Source organism: Solea senegalensis, linkage group LG13 (assembly GCF_019176455.1).
Source record: "Solea senegalensis isolate Sse05_10M linkage group LG13, IFAPA_SoseM_1, whole genome shotgun sequence".
In the NCBI taxonomy this organism is placed as follows: domain Eukaryota; kingdom Metazoa; phylum Chordata; class Actinopteri; order Pleuronectiformes; family Soleidae; genus Solea; species Solea senegalensis.
This window is the reverse complement of record NC_058033.1, coordinates 7,994,884-8,019,561: the sequence shown is the minus strand read 5'-3', so window position 1 is coordinate 8,019,561 and position 24,678 is coordinate 7,994,884. Positions and strand designations below refer to the sequence as shown.

General features: G+C 41.0%; 1 protein-coding gene and 1 long non-coding RNA gene across 6 annotated transcripts in view; one reads left to right on the top strand and one right to left on the bottom strand.

Annotated features, from left to right (window-relative positions):
• The window catches only part of caln2 (calneuron 2), a 57,462-nt gene extending 33,387 nt beyond the window's left edge, over nucleotides 1-24,075 (top strand). For all 3 annotated transcript variants that reach the window (XM_044042503.1, XM_044042504.1, XM_044042505.1), the window contains 4 exons: nucleotides 5,238-5,381; nucleotides 7,419-7,531; nucleotides 17,569-17,722; nucleotides 21,299-24,075. In XM_044042503.1, coding sequence (XP_043898438.1) covers nucleotides 5,238-5,381; nucleotides 7,419-7,531; nucleotides 17,569-17,722; nucleotides 21,299-21,426 — 539 coding nt within the window. In that variant the 3' untranslated portion in view covers nucleotides 21,427-24,075. The remainder of the gene's footprint in view (nucleotides 1-5,237; nucleotides 5,382-7,418; nucleotides 7,532-17,568; nucleotides 17,723-21,298) is intronic.
• On the bottom strand, nucleotides 1,569-7,432 carry LOC122779868. Of its 3 annotated transcripts, XR_006361616.1 has the most exons (6): nucleotides 7,367-7,432; nucleotides 7,174-7,273; nucleotides 6,450-6,550; nucleotides 5,215-5,389; nucleotides 4,220-4,960; nucleotides 1,569-4,131 (listed from the first exon to the last, which is right to left on the bottom strand). It is a non-coding gene; the product is annotated as an uncharacterized LOC122779868 (long non-coding RNA). The 3 variants fall into 3 exon arrangements; XR_006361614.1 differs by having other exon boundaries at nucleotides 1,569-4,960; XR_006361615.1 differs by lacking the exon at nucleotides 6,450-6,550 and having other exon boundaries at nucleotides 1,569-4,960.
• Nucleotides 24,076-24,678: the final 603 nt, after the last annotated feature.

Genomic DNA, 24,678 nt, shown 5'->3' with positions numbered 1-24,678 from the left:
ATAATGTCAAACAAAGACTACTGCATTATTGCCAGTTCATATATTTTTGATACTGGTTGCTTTAGTGGGCCACACGCTTGCCTTTGTAGGAAGAATACCTGGGTCCTTTCTGCATGGAGATTGCATGTTCTCTCCCACAGTCCAAAAACATGCAATATGGGGATTAGGCAAACTGGACACTCTGAACTGACTGTAGGTGTGAGTTTGAGAGTGGATGGTTGTTTGTCTCTATATATGTGGCCCCTGTGATGGACTGGTGATCTGTCCAGGGTGTACTCTGCCTCTCGCCTTGTGTCAGCTGAGATTGGCACAGCTCCCCCTGCGACCCTCATGCGGTGGATACAACAGTAGAAGTCGGATGGATGGATGGTTGCTTTAGCGTGAAAGAAACAAGTCACAGAGTGTATTTCCGATTGAGGCTCTGTGTCGTGTTTATACGTGTGGGCTATTGTAGTTTCCACGAACGGGCTCTGCTATGAAATACTTTGTAGCATAAATCTTTTAATCCACTGTCCCTCGTGCACAACGCAACCCAGTTCTTCAGAAACGTTTTGCTGCAGTCGACTGAATGCAGGGCGGCTTCTCTGACTGACTGAAGCATCTCATCAGTGTTTTGTCCACTTGTTTGTGTTTCGTCAAGGGCAGCATGAAGGTTAAAGTAGCTTGAACTATACATGTAAAGCTATTACATAAATTGAGTCTGGACTCCAATACTCCGGATCCAAGGATGAGTCATAATCGAGATACGGTCGGCCACGTATCCAACGCAATTGATGGAATAGACGTGGGGGGAAAAAAATCTCCACAGTGTTTGCTGTCAGCGTTTGAGAACTCCTAATCCCACTTCAGATGGTGAAGGTTCTTCTTAGATCATCTGTTAGCGGAGAACGACGGCTAGTTAATCACCCCAGTGTTGGACTGCCGCTACCCTCTTCTCTTAGAGGCTGTTTCATCAGTCACTGTGCGAACATGTACAGTCCCATGGGGCTGACTTTGTAATAAAAGTCTCACACAGCAAAGGGCACACACACACACAGAGAGAGGGGGGAGCTTAGCACAGTAATAAATCAGCAACCAGATCATTCATACCCTATTGAAAATGTACTCTTTACAGCTGAGCTGCATACAAATACGATTCACTTTGTTTTTGCAAGGCCACACACTCACCTGCAATCCAGTCGCCTCTTATTCTCGCTTTATTCCATGAATGAGAAGGGACGCCCGTTGTTTGGTGCTCGCTCAGCTTTACGGTTGTCAGTCATGGGGGATTTTTACAGGCTTAGATTGGAGTGATGAGAACTTCATCAGGTCCTGGTGTTTTCTGCTCCAGTGCTGTGAGCTGGTGGGTGTGGCTGTAGCAGATGTGGATCCAGGAGCACCACCCCAGTTTATTAGACAACACTGTTGCTTTTTTTCCACTACATGGTCCCAGCACGACTCAACTCGCCAACCAGCCTTTATCATATTTCCAGATTGTAACAGACAACTGCTTCTTTAGTTTGATTGTTTTTACATCTGCTAAGTTATCTTTATTATTTATTATTTTAAGCAGCACTTTGGTCAACTGCTGTTGTTGTTTTTTAAATGTACTTTATAAATAAATTGGATTGGATTATGATTTATCTTATTGACAGTATCTATCAAATTCTGTGATACTTCACAATAAAATATACTCAAAAAGGTTAACTAATCATTAATGATTAAATAACCAGTAACTAATCTTTAAGGTCACTTAACACTGATCCTGACTTTCCTGTCCACGGAGAGTTGTGCACTCATTTCCCTCATGCTCCCCAGCCCAAAGATCCGTCCATTCTCAGACGAGCATAGTAGTTGTTTATTAATTATTAGTTAATGATAATTGGTTAACCCTTTGGTCCCTGGGTGCTGCCCACTGCTGTTAGTTCTCGGAAAGTTGTGAGTTGATGATGGGTAAAACGCAGAGGATGAATTTCCCCACAAGGCTTAATAAAGTTGCCTTAACCTTAAATTTTATTTTATTGTTAAATCGTTTGCGATCTCACCCATATTTCTGCACATGGCTCATGAACCAGGTCACAAGTGGCTCTCACAACTCAACTTACAGGGCAGAGTCAAGCGTGGAAGGCAGATCAGACGCAGACTTATTACAGCGAGCAGGGAAGGAGCAGCTTGTCTGGACGAGAATATTAATGACAAGCCTGAGAGGGAAAAACAGAGGGAGCAAGGGAAAGGGAGAGTTGAACGTCATGTAAAATTCATTGTTTTAGTAAGGGAAATGATTAGTCTTTGGGAAATTGTGATTTAAATTCCACCATTTAGTGGACTATTACTCTTCTTTTGGTTTTGTTTCAGTTGAGTCCCAGCCAAAGCGCTGTGTCTCTCATCCCCCGAAGTGTAAAAGTCCACAGAAAAATTACATGTGCAAAGATGTCAAATAAAGACTATCTGTCTCTGGCTGTCGAGTACATTCAATCACCTCCAACCCAAAACTCCACCTTCATCAATTTACGCCTCAGTGCAGATTGACTGACAGGTAATTAAGCAGTGATTGAGTAGTTTTTATGGTTCTCGGAGGTTTGAGTGATTCTATTGCACAAACAGCTGCCAATTTCAAGTTAGGAGGAAGCCTTTTGTGTGGGAGGAGAGAGTCGGAAATGCTCCTGGCAATGCTGGTGGTGATTGTGCTGCACGGAGAGATTGGGATGAGGTCCTCAGGGTTTGTAAGGTGCCATAAGTAAATAAAGATGTAGTACAAACAAGGAGAGGGCAAGAGGGGGAGCGAGGGAGAGAGAGGCTCTGTGGGAGTTCACCCTCACCTTGATTTGCCTGACAGGAAAGCTGTAGTACTTCCATATAATGGGGAAGTTTGTTATCTGCACCAGGGGGGAAAGCACCTTCGAGCAACATCAACAGACCTGCTGAAATCTGTTAATCATTAATCTCATCTCACGGATTAGTCCATCTCCCCGACACCATCTGAACGCCCGCTGTTTACATTTGAAGATTGCGTTTTACGAGGACAAAGACGCGAGACCGAAATAGCGGTTTGTGGTTACAGCTTGTTAAAAATCAACAGCAATCTGAAACCGAGACAGCAGGTTGGTTGTTTGTCATTTGACTTCCAATATTGTGAGTATTTGACCTACTATAATGTCCCTATTGTCAAAACGACATTAGCTCCAAATGAATCCTATAATTCAGACCAGTGTGTATGTATATGGCACACTGAAGCTGCATGGTTCGTCTGCATTAAAGCTGAAATAGATACTATTTATATTAGAGCGTTTAAACTGTTTGCAAAGTGTGATATAAAAAAGAAGATACCCGCAGTGATATTGATCCCCCTTAAGCCTTTGCTTTCACTACACTTTTCTCAGGGTTGTTATCTGTGGAAACTGGGAGAGAACATTTTAATCTTCAGCCAACTTTAAGTTTAATTACGCACATATTCTTATTACCAGGCCCAGAGTTCAATATAAACAGCCATAACTTAGGTGCCTTTCAAGGTTCCCTCACCAGATACAAAGGTGCCAGGCATCTGGACCAGATACACGATCTCAAGGCTTATTAACTACAGATGATGTGATGATGTCTTACTGTTCAGTTCTCCTTGGATTCGAGCTGTCTTCAATGACATGTAATGTCTTCATTGACTCCAGAGTTTCCATCGATGGTCATCTCACCCGATAATCAAAAATCTCCCGTAAAAGAAACGTACTGCTACCGCTGTGTCTTTACCACACTGACCAGGTCCTAGTTCCATTGTGTAACAATTAGATGTGACACATCACATGATGTGGTTTATACTTACCAGTAAGGACGTCATTCTTCTTAGTCTGGACCGTAACCTTCCGCCTCAAAATGTAAAATGCACGCTCTGGCTGGTTTGTCCATTCCGGGCAGCCGTAGAAACATAATGCCACAAAATGGTGGACCTTTGTGAAGGATAAAATACATGTAATAGGCTTATATGGAACCCTAATCTTCTTCTACTTTCGGCTCCTCCATTTAGGGGGATTGCCACAAAGGATCATACGCTGCCTCCTCAGTTGTGTCCTCCTCTGCTGCACCAAATTTGGTGATCCGCACATTTGATAGCATACGTATGGGTAATTTAATTCTTGGACACTTGGCAGTTGAGCAACAGACCTGTTGACACAGGAGACATCAGAGATTTTACACATTTACACAACCGTTTTGGATCAACGCTGCATTCATGTATGTTTTCTCTAACCACCTGCTGAGGAATATGTGTCCCTTTGGCTTCTAAAGCTGCATATTTTGTTTGTTGCTCAAAGCACGAAGCCTGTGGGTTTTTCCAGAGTCGTTTTTGCAGCTGAAAATATTACAATTAGTGTGAGACAAAGCAGTGAAGCTGTGGGCTGGAGAATGACGAGGTCAAACTCTTTATGGATGAAGCGACCTGCATGGTCAGGTGGTGAAACCATGACCACGACCTCTTAAATATTAATTAGCTGTTGATATTAAAAAATATTGAGTGTTGTTGCTGCAGGGTTGGAGGAGAGTGATTGTGGTGATGATTGAACGCTGAACATAAGAAGAGGGGGCGAAAAAACATGTCGTTAAAAAATCACCGACCTCAACTTCCCCCGTGAGAGGTTTTTCTGACACTATTATTACATCTCCTGCCTTTGCTCCTGGGGAACAGTAATCCCGGGAATACAACCATTATTCACACAACCACAAAAAGAAAAATGTGAGAACACGTCATTTTAACTGCAAGAAACAAACATACTGCTGCTGGTGTTTTTGCTTAAAAACGAGTGCCAGCAGTGTAATAAGCACTATTTACAATTCAATTATAGCAGACATCGCATAAAACACAAGGATTAAACATGGTGTCAGAAATTTTAACAAACAACCAATCATAATTACGAGGCAGATTTATTGCACTTACAGTGAGTATTAAAAGAATTTTCTGAATAACTTACCAAATATAATGAGCCGGTCCCAGCATCTGAAATATGAATGAAACATAAATTAATACAATTATACAAGAATTTATTAAAATGGGAAGTGCACCACTTAAGCAAAAATATACAGGACAAATCAGTCAATTAAGTCCCAGCCTTGGGTTTTTAATGGTCATAAAAAATGAGCTGATATTTTTATCTGCTCTATTTCTGAGTAGACGAAAGAAGCGTCTGATTATGTCAAAGACGAATGAGAAGAATGAAATGAACGAGGATGAAAAATAAAACGTGCACTCACATCATGTGTGTTTTGTCGTGCAGAGATCCGCGAGGCTTTCCGTGTTTTGGATCGCGACGGGAATGGTTTCATCTCCAAACAGGAGCTGGGCATGGCCATGCGCTCCCTCGGTTACATGCCAAGTGAAGTGGAGCTGGCCATTATCATGCAGAGACTGGACATGGACGGTGAGGCACTACACACGGACACACACTCGGGTGCATGCACTGAGAACACGTGTGAAAAAACAGCCGATCCAAGTGTGTGGCTGTTAAATGCTGATCATTAAAGATGTGCTATGTTTCTGTACAGCTGTTGTGTCTATATGTTGTGTCTATATCAGAAAATGCAAGGGTCAAAAAACACAAGAATCTATTCTTTTTGTGAATTTATTTGAGCCATAGTAAATATTTTTTGGTCAGTTCTCTTTAACCCTTTAACACCTAAGCCTCAAAATGTCCGTCGTTTTTGCTTCTTTTAACCATAAAAGGGCCAGAAAATGTCGTGTGAGTAAGCGTGTTTGCCCATTTTTCCAGAAAAACCTTCAATATCTGGCAGTTATTTACAATTTACTGCACATTTAAATAGTGTATTAAAAATTTAAAATGACGAAAAACAAGATTTAACATAATTTGTTTGACTCTTTCCCCTCTGGCAACAAAGACACTGATTCCCCGGCTTCCTGCAACAGGGCGAGTGAAATTACCATAATAACCACATGTTGGCTTTGACTGTTCGACTTCCGACAAACCTTTGTGTAATTACGGTAATGCAAAGAGTGCTTGTGCAAACGTGTCATCATCGGTGTTTAAGGGTTAAACTATTACCCCAGAATGATTCTAAACTGATTTAAGAGAAGCGGCTGGTCAATTGTCAAAAACAAACTTCGGCAATAAAGAGAATGTGCCCTCTCCTGCTCCTTCAGCTCTAACCCTGCTTGTAAATTCCCTGAGGACTCGCTCATAATCGAAGTCTCAAGATCACCACTGATCCAGTCAATCTTTCAGCTGGATCTGATCTGCCAGAAGATAAAATCATTTGTTCTTTTGCCTTCATGAGCAGTCGGTCTGTCTGTCTGTCTGGCTGTCTGTCTGGCTGTCTCAGAGCAGCGCTGTCATTTGCTGTGTTTTTCTATCACATCAGTGTCACTGTTAATAAAACTATGAAGGCGGCCGCCAGAACAATTGAATATGCCACGATATTCAATTCTACGTTCTTCAGAAATTATCACCCACAGATCTGTGGCATCTCCTTACCGTCCTTCAAGTTATGGACAAAAGTACTGGAACTACATTCAGCTCGCTTAGAACCTCGCCAGGACAGATACTAAAAAAGTACAAGGTACCAGGTACAATCACTAATGGAAAAGCAAAAAAAAAGCTTTAGGCGTACAGCATTTGTTCCTCTTCGTAAAGAAAATATATTGTTTTTCTGTCCTCATTCTATGAAATGGACGTTTTTCCCATTGAATGCCCCTCACTCAGTCTTTTCCTATAAATACATTTAGATTGGTCTGACCAGCTTTAAGATGGATTAAAAGTGCTCTAAAAGTCTGGAGGGGCAGACACAACTGTTAAAATGTATAATAAACATCATGAGCCTTGCTGCTTGGTTTCCACACCAGGGAACTTCTGCAGATCCATAAAACAAAACTGTTTTCTCGCCATGGATACAAACGCTCACGTTAATGCCCTTTAATATGCTCCCTACTCTCACAAACAATTAAACGAACATTAGATATGATGTTGGCAATTTCACTACCGACCATACAGATTACATCTATGCTCTAAATTTAATAATAAAAGTTTTTAGCACATCTTGTTGTGTAGATGGTCACTCGATATGAATTCCACGAGACACTGGCTGTTGAATTGTAGTCTCTAACAACATGCAACAGTAGAGACGCGTAATACAGAGTCTTACAAGTTGTAGCCTTTTGAATTTAAATGTGCACGAAACAATCATCACATAAAAACCCACCTGTCTTGACAGGGGACTCCGTGGTCACGATGCTTGGGTGGCTGTCATGGATGAGGGCACATCCATCTGTCGATCTGTCTCCGTGTGGCTGTGTTTGCTTCTGCAGACAAATGAATTTTCACATAAAATGCATTAGCTCCATTCTGTAAACCTTCCTTTCCTCTCTGAGTGTCTCCTATGATCTTCTTTTTACCCCCGTCTGTCTCGGTCTCTCTCTCTCTGTCTCTCTCTGTCTCTATCTGTAGGGGACGGCCAGGTGGATTTTGAGGAGTTTATGACAATACTCGGGCCAAAGCTGCTCTCATCCGACAACAGAGAAGGATTTCTGGGCAACACCATTGACAACATCTTCTGGCAGGTGAGACACAATGTCGTGTCCAAAAAAAATCAATCACACTCTTCATCGCGTTCACCGTTTATCACTTCCTTCGCAACGTGTCGTACTTGCTCTTCCTCACTTCTGACTTTGTATATTACAGCAGTGAGAGCAAGCCTTGGTTGCTTTAAGCACATCCAAATTGTCTGCAGGGACTCGGCACTGGCACACACTTACATGTTCAGGCCCCCCCCCTTCTTTTTTTCTCTGTCAAAAACTGAGCCTATTTTTTCTTTCAACTCGGGGCCTAGAAGGAATTGAGACCTGCTCAATTCAAGTCTGTTGCTTTGTTTCTTCCATGTTGTGTTTATTTTTCCATAATAAAGAATTGCAGGAATGCACCACTTTATGGGGAAAGTCTGAGCTTCCGCGTGGCCACGCTGAGCTCAGTGGTGATTAAAGCTGCGCCTCATCTGCATGCTTTTGAACGTGCTTACTCTGTTTTCCTCAAATTGTTCCAGATTGAAAATGTGCTGCTCTCGGAGTCTTTTGTTCCTCGTAGGAACGACAGTAATGAAAAGTGCAGAGATTTGAGCGTGTGTGTGTGTGTGTATGTGCATGTTGGGGGCACTGCATATGAGGACAGCTGGTTGAACAGGGTGACAGTCCTCAGGAAGCTGTTCTCTGCTTTCTTTGAATCAAATGAGAGGAGAATCATTTTGAGGGTGACTCACTGACATGAATAGGTGTGTGTGTGTGAGTTTATTTCTTACCCTTTTAGGAGCTTTTCTGACATAAACACTGTCACCTTGTCAGGACCACTCGTCTCCCTTTATGTTAGGGTTAGCCATTAACAGGTAAGGGTTAATATTTAGAATATTTAGTTACTATTTAGACTGTCCAAATGAATGAATAGCCGTGTGTGTGTGTGTACATGTCTTAAATCAGCTGTGTGGACCAATTGTCAAACAAACCTCTGTGAGGGCATTTTGACCTTGTGAGGACACTTTGGCCAGTCCAAATAACTTTACTGGCTTTTTGAGGATTAATTACTGTTTTTTTACGGTTAGGATTTGGCAGTTAGTTGTGATGGTTAAGGTTTGGGTAAGGGGCTCGGCAATGCATTATGTCTGTGAGTGTCCACACAAAGAATGCAAAACCAGCATATGGTGTCTGTTCTTGTATGGGTGTCTTTGTGAGGACCAAAAAAATGTCAGGAAATCAGGACATTTTGGCTGGTCCTCACATTCTGACACCCCTAAAAATGGCCTTTTCCAAGAAGAGAAGACCTGGTTTTAGTGTCAGGGTAAAGGTTAGTGTCCGGCACTTAGTTAGGGCAGGGGTCGGCAAACTGCAGCTCTTCAACACTTCAAAAATGATATTTATCTTTATTTCATTTATTAATTTCAAAGTTTTTTTAAATTCAGTTAATTTCAGGGATTAAAGGGGATAAAAGAAAGTTATTTCGTCCACTAAAATACACGTCACGTCCTATATGTCTCCGTCAAATGCGATATTGAAAATGTCCCAGAACCTGACAAACTTGTTTGAAACGTCGAGAGAGACTTTTCCCGCACTTAAATGAAGACATTTGTATACATGAAGTACGCATTAAGCAGGGTTTCTCAAGCATGAACTATATAAAAGAGGTAAAAACAGTAATCAAATGTCAAACAGTTTTCTGTTCGGCTCCAGATTGCATTTATTTGGGTGGAGAAGGGACAAAAATGGCTCTTTTAATACTGAAAGTTGCAGACCCCTGGGCTAGGGAATGCATTATGTCAGTGCATCGCCTCAGTATGAATGCTATGCAAACATGTGCGTGCGTGTGTGTGCGTGTGCGTGTACCAAGTTATAAAAACATACTGGGCCACATTTACATAGATGCAGTATTCATCTAACATTCTCATTATGTGTTTAGGGAAATACCCACGAATCGTGTTCACACACCAGAAAACAACTGCAATTACTGGAAAGAAGATGTTTCCTTTCTGTATTTGTGTGACACAGATAACACATATTTATTTTTGGGGGGTCGGGGGTGTTGTAGGGGGCACATTGTCTCCATGGCAGAGAGATAGACCAAGATGGTGGACAATATAAGGGGATAGAGAATGGCGGAGTTGAGAGGGAGGGAGGGTGGAGGGAGTGGGGGTGTGTGCCCCACATAGAGATACAGGAATATAAGTGAAAACCACAAAGGAGACGAGATGGCGGGGAAAAGAAAGAAGAGGTACAAGAGATTGATTCATGAAGGTCGCAGACAGTGTGCATCTCGTGGGTGAGTTAAAGTGTTCACCTCGCACAAAGAGAAAGACAGACCAAGAGAAAACAGGAGGATTTCAAAAAATTGAATGAGAGATGGGGAAAAAATGAGAAGGAGGAGAAGGAGAGAGGCAGGAGAGGGGAGAGCAAGTGGGAAATCAAAGCACAGCGCAAAAGAAAATATGAAGGAAGGAGAGGAGGAGGGGGTGAAATGGTGGGAGTATGAGGACTGTAAGGACAGTGTTTTGCATGTGTGTGTGTTTGTGAGTGTATGTTACAGACCTCACAGAGGGAGGCAGAGACAAATGTGTGGAGAAGAGAATGATGGAAGAGGAGGAGATGCATTGGGTTGGGCCATAATGACTCATTTCAGGTAATGTCCTCACACACAGTGAGATGTAGGATGATTGACTTCACTGAGGACGCTTGTGTTGGCATTGTTTTTGGTGTACTTCCATTTCCCTTTGAATAGATTGTTTCTGCCTCTCTATCTTTGATCCAGTGCACACTAAAATATCTGTTTATTTTCCACTTCACCATGGTCACGGAGTGAAGCCCGGGAGAGAATCAGATATCAAGCTTTTGAAGAGCTCCTTACTTAAGTCACAGCATTTCTGCTGACACTCAGGAAATTAAGTTTGACAAAAGAAGCACCCGGTCTTCCTCTTCTTTTTTAATTAAAATGTCCTGCCTATATATAGCAACTTTCAGCTCATATTCAGAGTCTGCAAGACATGAACAAGACTGAACAACTGCAAAAAAAAGAGATTTAAACATGTTACCGAGACACTTGGACATGTAAACATGTTACCGAGACACTTGGACATGTAAACATGTTACCGAGACAATTGGACATGTAAACGAGACACTTGGACATGTTAACATGTTAACGAGACACTTGGACATGTAAACATGTTACCGAGACACTTGGACATGTAAACATGTTACCGAGACACTTGGACATGTTAACATGTTACCGAGACACTTGGACATGTAAACATGTTACAGAGACACTTGACATGTAAACATTTTACGAGACACTTGGACATGTTAACATGTTAGACAGACATGTAAACATGTTTATTGACATGTAAACATGTTACCGAGACAATTGGACATGTAAACATGTTACCAGACACTTGGACATGTAAACATGTTACGAGACACTTGACATGTAAACATGTTTAGACACTGACATGTACTTGACATGTTACATGAGACACTTGACATGTAAACATGTTGAGACACTTGGACATGGACACTTGGACATGTTAACATGTTACCGAGACACTTGACATGTAAACATGTTACAGAGACACTTGACATAAACATTTTACCGAGACACTTGACATGTTAACATGTTACTTGGACATGTAAACATGTTACAGAGACACTTGGACATGTAAACATTTTGACACTTGGACATGTTAACATGTTAACACTTGACATGTAAACATGTAAACATGTTAACGAGACACTTGACAAACATGGTGAGACACTTGGACATGTAAACATGTTAACGAGACACTTGACATGTGAACATGTTACCGAGACACTGGACATGTAAACATGTTACCGAGACACTTGACATGTAAACATGTTAATGAGACACTTGACATGTAAACCGAGACACTTGGACATGTAAACATGTTACCGAGACACTTGGACATTTAAACATGTTAACTAGACACTTGGACATGTAAACATGTTAACTAGACACTTGGACATGTAAACGAGACACTTGGACATGTAAGCAAGACACCTGGACATGTAAACGTGACACTTTGAGATGTTAACAAGACACCTGGACATGTAAACATGTTAACAAGACAATTGGACAGTTTTTTTAATCACAGTTGTACGTTACAGGTGCCAGTTTTTTCCTTAGCTTGACCATCTGTCAGCATCGCTGTCAGCGGAAACAGAAACGGGAAGACGACAGGTGACGGAAGCAGAATGAAGTAGTCGGCCTGTGACAGACTTATCGCTGCCGTCTACATCTGCTGAGACAGTCTGCAGTGTTCACGCTCACGAGCAGTAATGCTAAATGTAGGAGAGAGCGCCGCTTCTCTGTGTCTGTTACATAATGACTCCCATTTGTTGGAAGGTTTCGTCCATTGCGTGGCACCATGGGTGCAATTATTTTAACTCTGGAGTGTCAAAACTGACCAGGACAGTCACGGGTTGCGTTGTCCTTTTCTTCAGACTTACCAAATGTATTTTTAGCAGTTGTCATCCAGCTCCTGCGACTGATTCCCTTTCTGTGGATTGAATCAATCTATTATTCATTTGTGCTTGGGCTGTAGCAGCTGCAGTGTTTGTTTGAAAAGAACACTTTTTCACCTGCAGTTTCACATGTGTGTGTGTTCTGTGCGCACACTGGGATGGATTATGAGCGAGTGGGCCTCTGTTCACATGTGGGAAAATACCAATGACTTCAGGTGTTTTTCGGTGGGAACAAGGCTGGCGTGTTTGGTCATTAATTTAACTAATTTAATATTGGTGTTGGCACGTTCACACACATTTTGCATAACCATAATTATGCAACGGTTTGTGCTATCGGAAAATATCCAACAATTTCTGAAAGCTGAGAAGTTGCACGTGAAAGCCAACATTGTGGTTATTACGGTAATTTCACTCACGCTTTTGCAGGAAGCCGGCAAATCAGCGTCTTTGTTGCCAGAGAGGAGAGTGTTGGAAATGTTTTGGCCTGTTTTTGCACATTGAGACAAAGACTCAAAAATGTTATTGTAAATATTGTCATAATGTACATTTTCATTACATACACTATTTTAACATGCAGTAAGTTGTTAATAACTGCCACATATTCAAAGTTTAACCTGGAAAAATGGTCAAAAATCATTTTTCAATCAAAATGTCCTGCTCATTTTAACCATGAAAGTGGTTAAAATGAGCAGGACATTTTGAGGCTCTGGTGTTAAAGGGTCAAGCTGCTTAATTATAAACGGTGTCGTTCCACGTCTGCCATCTCCTGTGATGCACACATAAGCTGATGCACCAGACTTATGTTCTCCCTGCAGTATGCCAGTTTACCCCTGCAGTAACTTCTCATTTGTAGAATTTTCCTTACTGTGCTACTCTGCTGGTTAGAGGAAAATACCGTGCTAAGGTCTTTGAGTCTCACAGAGCGTGACCAGAAACACTCAGTGTAGCCAAGCCTTTACAGTTATACAGACAACTGATGATGTTTTTAAATAGTGAAATCAGTTAAAAGTTGCATCCTCATGCATGTATACCTAATTTTACATGCCCTCATTTTTTTTCTTATTGTACTCTGGCACAAGTGTGGCTTCCCAACAGAGAGGCAGATGCTTCACTTGATCTTGAGCGTGTCACCTTGACACATTCTGACAGTTTGTCAGAGAAATGGGAGGAAAAAGAGGAAAAAGTAAAAGTGCAGAGTGTAGAAAACGACACTTTCTGGTCTGTCACTTGGGGGAACTTTTAGAAAAGGGTCAGGAGACACAGCAAGTGGTCGACGGGCGAAACGAGCCTGAGCTATACGAGAGCAGGCAGGATTAGACGGGAAGGACATGCGGCAGCAGCTCTTTGTCTGATTGATGTGTCCTGGCTCCTTCAGTATGTCACTGGTCACTACACACACACACACACACACACACATATTTAAGTTAACGTGATAGAAGGCAAGCTCTCGAGTCATTATCTTCCCATTATGTGTGTTTGTGTGGATGTCCTTGAGAGACAGGAGGAGAATTCCCTTCTGTTGGTTGGTAACAGGTAGACACACACACACAGACACACACTCATGCATACAAACACACACACACACACACCACCATCCAGCACATACTGAGACAGACAGGAACATGAGGAATGTACAATGTTCCTGCCCCGAGCTGTCATACTGTTGGTCCCGCGGCTGGAGAGTTAAGGAGTTGTTTTTCCTTACACTTTTTTTCCTTCCACTGAGAGCAGAGATATTTGTGGCAAGGAGAGGAGAAATCACGACGCATGGGTGCCTCTAACTGCTGCTGCCACTTTGTGTTTGTCTGGCCCGGAGTGCCACACAAGGTCGCATAACTCAGAGCAGTCGTCGAATACATTTGTTTCCCCGTATTAATTTGACGTAAATTACATTATAGTTATGTCTTATATATGTATGTATATACATATATATACATATATATTTATACATGTATATATATGTATAGATATATATAGTTGAACATTGTGTGAACAAAACCTCAAACAGCTGGAGAAAAATGTGATGATGCATTTATTAATATGGAGTAACAACAGTTTGCACTTAGCTTTGTGTCAATAGATGTGAAGCAATCACGAAGCAAGCAACACTTTATGCATTGAGCAAACAAAAACGAACCACAAAATCTAAATAATTGCATATACAATATTGATTGAATCATTCAAAAATATTGTATTTTTTGTGTTAATATTGTGAAATATTTTTGGTAGTGATCAGAATTTTGTTTGCTCTGACTCTTTTGCGTTTGCATTCCCTGATTTTTTCTTTGTGCCATGGTTTTTTGTTTTACTATTCTGACCACGGACGGGCCTGAGGAAGCTTCCCGCTGCCTGCCCATGGTCAGAATTGCAACAAAAAACAAGGCACAAGCGACTTTGTGGTTTCTTTTTTGTTTGCTCAATTAATAAAGTGTGGTTTGCTTCTTAAAAAGTGTTGCTTGCTGTCTACACCTGTAAAAAAAACGACCTACACATTACGATAAATGAGTTTGTGATGTGTCTTGCAAGACAGATCTGACAGTGTGTTTATGTGTTTGTATTGTGTGGAAAAAGACTGAAACTAAATAAGCTAAAAAAGCTGTCAAGACTAGTCATTTCAGTACAAACAAAAAAGATTTGGTCTAAATTTTAAAGAAATTAGGAGATGTATTTGTTCTTCAGGGTTTTTTCTCTTTCACCAGTGTGAGTGTGTCTGTCTGTGTGTGAATGAGAATTAGAATGAGGCAGAGACAAAAAGAAATTCTCTTCTATTAATTGAAATGACGTGGGTTCTCTGTGTGTGTGTGTGTGTGTGTGTTCAAGCACTTGCATAATTACAGTATCAATCACAGGGAGAAGCAGCATGAACGGTTAGATTGGAATCACAAATGATTTTATTGCCGCACAATCGCCGTGCAGACAGACACCCTTGAACAATACTGTACATAAGGAGGAGGCCGGCCGAGTATAGCGTTGACACAAAATATGTGTTTGTATGTGTAAATGTGTCATGACATCGCGTGCGTGTTGTTTTTATTCCACACGCTTTGTTGAAATGTGATACGACAATGAGCGATAGATCAAGCTTTTTATGTTTGTGCCAAACCAACCTCAGTTTAAGCACTTTACCAATACTTTATGCCTAAATAACTTACAATCCAGTAAATATGCCACTATATACAAGACATTTTTGGGAAATAACTGCTGAGTTGTTCACAGCCAGCAAAAGGAGTAAAAGGAGGAAATCATAGGAAAGCATGGCTCTGTCCAAAAGTGAAAAATAATCCACCTCCCTCTGACTCATCAGTTTAATAATTGACTTTCAGGTTTCATTTCTGTAGAAGTGGTTTTGGGCTTTCTGCCGGTCGTCTGTCAGCAACAACCCATGGCATGGCGACAACCCGAGTCCAGCTCATCCCACTGCTGAGCTCATGATCCTCCTCCTCCGCTCTGATTGAAATACTATTAGACAGAGCAGCCGCACTCGTCCTCAATGTTTAATTCATGCCAGCCTAAGCTCATCATCAATTTATGGATTAAGCATCGATATTTCACAAATGTGACACTAGCGTCAACATTCTCGTACAACATTTGGCATCAGCTCATCAGGACTCTCAGTGTTTCTCAGTGGCAGTGTTTAGATCTCGTGTTGCCTGGCAGCGTTCTCTTGCTGCACACGGGAAGTCATTTGTTTAGTGTCAAGAAAGACAGAGGAAACAGCAAACACTGCAAGCATGTTGGAGTATGACTGAAAACAAAGAAAACGATGACATCATATTCCCTCTTGAACTGTCATTCACTGTCTTGTGTTTGGAGATTGTTTGACAGTGTTGTTATCAACTACTGCCAATGAAAAGTAACTAAAGCCAGTCTGAAGAGATGCTAGATATCACTAGAACGGATCCTGTCTTTAGAGATTTTACACACGCGGGTGAAAAAAAGTGTTGAATCAGAAAATGAAGAGGAGAAAACAAAACCTATTTTTACTTGAATAAACAAAACCGATCAGTGATTGTTGCACACACAGACGGCTACACTGCACATCCACAGCTCTTTCTTGTCTGTGTCTCTGTGTATGTGCTCTGTGTGTGTGTGTCTGTGACTCTGTGTGCGCTGCCGCTGCACTCTTACACCGCTTCTGTGTGTCCGTTGCGACTCTCCGCCCGTAGTAAATAGTTGGATATCACTTGTGTGGCAGAATTGTGCATTTCCTTCTCGTAAAAAATTTAGGTTTATGACAGAACGTTTTGTTTTTTATAAGAAAGCGTAAAGTCGCTAAATATTCACATGGAAACGGCACCAAATGTAAACAAACCGACATTATTTCTCTCTCTTTCCCCTGGCTCGATTCATTCTGTTTGTGTTATTATATCTGTAATGGGGACAAGTTCTTCTTCTCTGTTTTTGGTGTAACGTTACAGCGAAACTTACAGCACGGGTTTAGTTTTGAGTTGTTTCCGTCTGGACGTGGCCTAATTTCTACTGTTAAAAAACACAGTGGCTCAGCACCTTGACGGGATAAATGCTTCCTCCCCTTCCTGCCCCTGCACCAACACTGTTCAATTCAATTCAATTCAATTCAAAGTGTTTATTGTCATATGCACAGTAAAGAAACACGTTTCCCTGTACAATGAAATTCTTACTTTGCTGTCCACTCAAAAACACAAAGTAAAGTAGAAATGTATGTTTGTATGTATGTTACCTTTACCTTCACTCATTTCTGATAGTATTGCTTGACAGAGCAGATAAGACGTTGCAGCAAATCATGTTACAACGGGGCAGAGGAAAACATCAACAAAAGTTATACACTTCAGCTTTAAGTTTGCAGCCAACACGTAGTTATCTTGTTTTAGTGATAGCACAATTTAAGCTCACGTAATCTAGTTGTTTAATGCTGCTTACATTAAGCAATCAAGCACAATTAGGATTGCTGCCCCCTTCGCTGAAATGAGCATCTCTCTTCTTCACCATCACAACTCTTTTATGTCCCACTCGATTGTCTGCCAGTTCTGTCTCTGTCCATCTGTGTTCCCTTAGTCTTCTCTGTCCTCACCATGCGTCTTAGCTTTCTCATCGTGCGGCAGCTCATTTCGACTCTCCGTCGGCTGCTCTTTGCCCCCGTCTTCCTCACTATGTCCCGTCTGTTGTGTTAAACCAAGCTTTTTTTGTGTCTGTAAATCGTTGGAGGATCTTCTGGACGGACAGAAAAGATGCAATGTTTGGGAAGGGCAGACGGGGAGTCGGAAGCAGCTTTGTAACTCAATTTAAACGGCAAACATCAGAGAATCTAACCACTGAACAATATTGCTTATATGCAACCTCGTCACACATACACACACAGGTCTGCGCACTGATTCAGGCATCCAAAAATAGCACCAGCAATTACCAGGCAAACATGATGCCATTACATTTCAACTGCTGCTTCTCCTGCCTCACATATTCTCCATCCCTCACAGCGCTCATTCACGTCCACATTTGTAGGTACCATATTTTTTCTTTCCCCCCACTACTTGAACATTTCACACCTCATTCATATCTTTTTATACACGTGCATCCGTCCCCGCATTGATCGCTTTTATGTGCCCCCGCAGTTTGACATGCAGCAGCTGTCTCTGGATGAGCTGAAGCAGGTGCTGTTCCACGCCTTCCGGGACCATCTGACGATGAAGGACATAGAGAACATCATCATCACAGAGGAGGAGAGCCTCAACGAAAACTCAGGGAACTGTCCTGAGTATGAGGGAGGTGAGGAAGCTGCTTCAAAAACAAAATTCAGAACACAGTAATCTGACAATGACTCGGGTAGATGTTGCCATGGCCAAAACATTACAATTTTATTTGCCTTTATGCTTAAAGGTAGATCAATACTACTCTCTTATCCATGTGCAAAACACTGAGCCTCTGCCAAGAGGCAGTTACCTGAGCTTAGCATATAAACAGAGAGCAGGGCTCGACCTCAAATTGCATTCCAAAACAAATTCACTCACCGTTGGCGTTTCCTGCCGTCTCTGAGAATCAATCAGTCGATCAGTTAGTGCAGTGCAGGTTAAGTCACTTCATTTGTACCCATAGATTAGTCCAGTGTAAAAATAATTAGTGATATCAACAAATGTTTAAATGTCTTTTCCACCGCCTCCATGTACCCAAAAGGATGTTGTTTTTCCCTCATTTGCATCGTAAGCAGCATCCGCTTCAAACTGCAAAATGCACACAAGATTGAGGAGAGGAGCTTCAAATCTGATGAGATTTTTTAAAAAAATGTGGGAGACCACAGACACAAGGAAATTGTAACCAATTTTCAAGTGTTTAAATCCTGAAATTTGATTTAATGTGACTACAAAATATAAACAGACGGACTGACGTCGTCGTCCATTAATAATAGCTGTTGTGTGTGCAATGTTTTGTGCTGAGAAACGCAATAAAAACTGGTTGAGAAGACAGAATCAACTTGACTTGTACAAGTTACGGTTCTCAACAAAAGGACACAACTCGCTCGTTCAGTTCACGCCCCGATCGCTGTTCAGTCATGAATAGCAAACATGTTTAATACTTGTGGATTTGAAATTGGGAAGACTCTGATAAAAATCTTGTCTGTTAATCCCTCACACTACAGGATCATTTGGACAGATAATCTGTCCAAATCAGCCTAAAATCAGATTGTGGGAAGGGCCAGATCGGGGGCCGAAATCTGGTCATTTATCCTCCAGTGTGGTGCAGCTTAGTTAAAAATCAAACAGTTTATATTTTAAAGCAATTACACACTTATACAAACATCCTCATGGGTAGTGAATTCAATTTATTCTCATAAACAAACAAACTAAATGTTATTCAAGTAGAGGCATCCGTTTGACAAACATGCAGACATGACAGACACCAACCAAACAGTCCGTTGGCTCTCCGCTAAGAGGATTTAATCATTCCGTTTGTTAGCAACAACATAAAATATAAAAGATAGTGAAAGCAAATTGGCACCGGTTTGTCGGGGGAACAGTTATTGGGAGTTGTATCGAGCTTTATAACTGCCCGCAAGGAAGCAAATCACCTCGCTTTGGAAAGTAACTGCTGTGTTACTTTCCAAAGCGAGGCTAAAGTGGCCTTTTTTGTATGTGTGTGAACCTTAGACTCTTAAAAGAAGAACAATGCACCTCCACTTAGTTTGTGCATTGTCGGTGACAATGTTATTGAGCCACAGCGTACACACTCCATCATGAAATAGTTTAAGCTGACTTTTAAAAACATTTTATAGCGTCAAACCTATAAACCCACACTGGTGTGAAAATAACAACCTTGATACTATAAAGCATCAGCGTCCAATTTACTCAAATGAGAAGAGGTGTGATCTGAGATGAACAGACAAAACAGCGATGAGTAATAGATCCATTCTAATGTCTCTGTTTATTCAGAATAATTGATGAAAACTGTCCTATCCCTGAGGGCGACAGTGATTGGCACTTTTACGTGCACTCTATGAAAATAACCCCCATCCGATTCCAAGGTGAAATCCTTAATTATTGACGTGTTCCTTCATTGTAACGTGTGAGATTTTTTTATCTTGACAGAAAGGTCACATGGTAGGAAAGCAGATTTTATGAATGTCAAATTTGTGCATTCATTCATTTCTTTAAGGGTCAAAGCGGTAACGGAGAGAGGATTGATGGGCTGAGTTAGAAATTGCCTTTCAGAGTTCAGTCAGAGTGAGACAAAAGCAGAGACGGATCAAATGTGCTGGAAAAACTGCAAACGTCCAAATGAATCCACTGAGTGCCATGCCTACAGTCTCCGTAAGCACTAAAAAGAGAGACAGATGGGAGGACATTGAGAAAACGTAGGGACAGTGAAGCTATAGAAGTGATCAGGGGAACTGCTGGCGTGGCACAGAGTTTCTGAGTTTCTGGTGCTGAGGGAACAGCATGCTGCAGAGGGAGTGAGAAGAAGAAAAAAAGAACAATAGCAATGTGAGGAAATCGTCCAAGGAGATGACAAAGAGGTTTTTCGAGCCTCGCTTGTAATCTAGACGTTTATCCGTTTTCCCCACCGTTTCCCTCTTTTCACGGCCGCTTCGATCTCCTTCTTCTTCCTCCGCGGTGGGACATCAGCAGTGTTCCACTTAAACCCTAAGACTAAAAGCTTTGACGTGATGTATCGATGTGTGATTGTAACACACTCAGATAAAAGAACCACAAGGAGGAAACTTTTGGTTCCTCCCTTTTACCCCTCATACTTTTTTTTGTAATATCTCCAGAGATAATGTCTTTGGGGGGAAAAGGCCTTGAACAAATAGGTAACAGAACAATAGTTTCACCTCACTTCTCTTCACAGCAGAGCAGATTTGTTTCTCTCTAGTATTCATTTTTTTGTTTACAGTGGAGACATTTTAATTCATGATCTGGGTCACAGGAATAAGGTAGAAAAACATGGCGACAACAAAGGATACTGGCTAAATGCTTCTTCATTCAATCAACCAGTAAATGTACACAGTGAAATTCAGCAAACATAAATGTGACTGTGGTTACCGAGGCACAAAAGAAGAGAATAAGGCAAATCGAAAAGTTTGTCATTCATCAATAATTCTTCCGAATGTCCACATCTAAGCTTTTACCACTTTACCACACATCACATTCAGATAACAGACGTTCCTGAAGCTTGTACAAAACCACAGTAATCACCGTCTTATTTAGCGACGTGGATATTTGAACGGTTTAAATCTGCCGTCACACCTGCTGCAGCCGAGGATGATTTGTGTGGAATTATTTCATCATGAAAGCCAAAGAAGGAGTTTCTGTATGACTGAAAACACTGATCCGATCGAGTAAAACACAGGTTACCGCTGATGTGATGGGCATTTAAAGGATCTGCGCTCCCGTGGCCAGTTTATTAGGTACACGGGACACCTCGTAAAGAGGCAGGAGTGGCTCCTGGTGCCTCTTCTGTTGCTGTAGCCCGTGCTTTGAGGCTCGACGTGCTCTGCATTCAGAGATTCTCTAGAATTCACCACACCTTTCAATTATTTCGACACAGCCTGGCCATTCTCTTTACTCCTTTTGAACAATTCTCTCCAAACTCTGGAGATTGTTTTTCCGCGAGAACTCTGGCAGATCATTAGTTTCTGAAAATGAGGCCTCAGGCACCGTCACTTAAATCACCTTCTTTTTAAACTTCAGCAGGTTGTTTTGACCCGCATCTACGTGCATAAATGCTGTCACGTCATTGGCTGATTAGATTAGATGCATTAACGAGCATTTGAACAGGTGTAACTCATTTATTTGATATCCCTTTGCGTCATCATTAAACTGATTTTCTCTGCTCTTTGACTCCTCCCAGTCCATCCTAAGAAGAAGAACCGGCAGACGTGCGTCAGGAAAAGCCTGATCTGCGCCTTCGCGATGGCGTTCATCATCAGTGTCATGCTCATCGCGGCCAACCAGATGCTGCGGAACGGCATGGAGTGACCAATTGCACTGTGAGCACGGGGAGTGGACAGGACAGCCACAACCTCACACACATCTTGTCTTTGCAGCCAAAGCTGGAGCAGCCGCAACCCGAGCACTTCTCTGAACAATCAGTTGACCCCAGTTTCTTTTTTTTCCTCCCCCTCTCCTCCTTTTGATTTTAATTTGAAAGACACCGTGCAAAGTTACCTGAGTCGGAAAAGAATTGTGTTTTATATCAATCATAGGGAATACCAGTACGGTTTTATCTTGATTGTCTAATTACTGAGAATGTTTATCAGGTGCTTTGAGCCATTACTAATTAGAAAACAACAATAGTTATTATTGACTACTGCATATTTACCCCTATAAAGTTGCACTGAATGTGAACAGAGTGAATGTGGGCACTGAATGTCGGGCACAGTATCTAAAACCAATTGTAAATCTCTCACCTCGCACCTCATGCAGTCTTGTGGAAAACATCACACACCGTCTGTGTAACAACATCTGCATCCTCGGCTCACCTCACCAATCCCGGAGCACATGGAATATTTTCTGTGTATGTATCTACGTACGAGCAGCACAACTTAATACTCAGCGAGGGGCGACTGTCCCGCTATCTCTAGGTCGACTGGTCACGCGTGGGTCATGTGTGGGTACTTAATGTCCACCCTGTAAATATAGGCCGTCTTAACAGGTGTAAAAAATAATAATAATAATAATAATGCCCACATGTCAAATCTATCAAGTGAAACTGAAGTTGTTATTTTTCTTTTTTGCATATTAATACGACCACGCTGGGATGTGTCAAGAAGACATTGGAAGACATGAGTGTCGATCTACTGCCATAGCAGACATTTCTCTAACTGCTAACTTTAGTTTGTGTAATCTATAAAAAAAAAAAAAACACCAAGCTGTAATTATATATACAGCCAGTTGCTTGGCAAGTGTTGCATTCTAGTGGTTCAAATGGAAACTGCAGCTCAATGCTGGAGTAAAAAACAAGCTGGAAGTTCACTAGGGCAGTTTGGTTGTGTGAAATAGTGAACGCTCAACTATTCTAAGTTATATCTTCCCTAAATCCTTATTTGAGCAGTTGCAGTACAGTTTAGCAGTGGGGGGGGGCGATTATGATGATGAGGAGAAAGTTTGGAAAGGACCTTGTAGGTGTTTACAATCGTGCTCCTCTTTTATAACAGGGATGCCCCAAGGTTGAGCATCCAGATGACAACACAGATTTAATTTGAGAAGTTTTTTTCTCCTGTGGGTGCAAGGCTGGGCAATAAAAAAAAAGATGTCACTGGTAAATCTACCGTTGTTGGAATTATATTGTGACTATATATATGTTTGTATTCTGTTCATATCTCTCGTCCAAACAAGTTCTTTTCTACCTTTTATTGTTGAGAATGAACACGCTTGCGTGGACCATGTTTGACTCCAGCGAGCGTCATTCCCATCCCCTTTTTAATGTGACTGTTTTGTGATATTATGAGATGTCCTCAAAACAGCATTTTCAATAATATTGTGGCAATTATTTGTATTATAACAGATTTGTTGACATTTACTACTATTGATTACAACACCAACTCGTATGGATTTATAAATTGCATGGTGCTGCCCCTCGGACATACCCTGATCATCATTTCCATTAATTCCCCAGAGCAATTAATTATTTGGTCTCTCGTTTTTTTTCGCTGGCCTGAATGAAAACATGACAAAACTAATGTGAGAAAAAAAAAGGTTTGTATGATTAAGTACAACAGCAAAAATGTATTATACTGTATATCAGTATGCATGTCGTTTCGATTCCCATGTCCTTGGAAAAAACAAGGGAATCCATTTACGTACTCCTTTCTTTGTGGTGACACAGCCTTGATTTAAATGTAGGTATTATGTACTACTGTCACATATTCATTTTTTACTGTAATAGCCATTTTTCTAGTTTTTAACCAGCTATTAATCAAACCACAGTGCAGGGGAGGACATTTTCATAAATATGCAAATACAATGTCACGTCATCATCATCATCATCACCATCTTTTTCATCTCTGTTTCATGTCATCTGGAGTCTGTGGGTCTCGACGCTGGACAGTTCAAATTGTATGTATAATCTGCTGTATAATGTACGCTACACTTACTTTTGTCCAAGTCCATTAATGTCTTTGATATTCTCAGTACATTTAACCTGACGGACCATGTTTTCACCTGTGTCTATTCGTGTCACGGTCCCCTTTTGAAAACCAGCATAAATCACTTGATCTCAGCCACTCTCGAAATATCTGTGCCATTCAGACATTCTTGTACAGGAAACCTATTTAAGAAAAAGAAACAGAAACAACACAAAACAACATTATTATGCTGTACATCTGTATCAAGAATCCGTTCTTGATTTTTCATGTTTTTTCTGATTTTGTTTTTACCAAAACAACCAAGCGTGTTTTTACCTTGTAGATTGTACAGAGACAAAAACAAGAGACAGATCATGTTATACACACAACCTTGGCATGCTGCTTAGAAATCATGAAAGAAAACAGCAATAGTTACCAACTGAATGGATATCTAAAAATGCAGAAAACAAATTGAATCTGTTTAATCTAAAAAAAAAAAAATCTATATATCTATATACCCATATATGTTTATGCAATAAAACCTTGTTTTTATAGAAAAGGGGCATCTGTTTTTACTTGTGATTCTGAAATTAATATTTCAAATATAGCACTTAGTTTATTTAACTTCCAGCTCAGAGTACGCTGGTGAGCACAACTATTTTTCACTGGCTGTTAAAAAATGTAAAACTCTGTATAAATTAGGCTTGTTGCCCTGCTTGTCACTTGTCATCATGGCTGCAGTGTCTTATTAAATACCAAACCTAAAAATAGTATTAAAACACAGCGTGGTTTCCACTCCACTACCTGCACTGCAGTTTTCCCCCAAAACTGGAACCAGAGTGCACATAAAGAAGTGAGACTGAGAGAGCATTTGCAGTAAAGTCAGATAACTCTTATCTCACTTAACCCTTTAGAGTTCCTTTAAAAAACGTACTTAATAACTTACTAATTATATAAATAATATAAATAAATAATTAATTTGTTCCTAGCAGCAGAACATGTCACCTTCCCAAAAACTGCTGTAAAAATAATATATATTAATGTATTTTTTTCCACTTTAAATTAGTCAATCTTTTAAAGCTACTCCAGCCTGAAATATACATATCAAATATTGATGCAGCGTGTGACGGACAGAGGTTAAATTGCACATTGGTTAACTTGTACC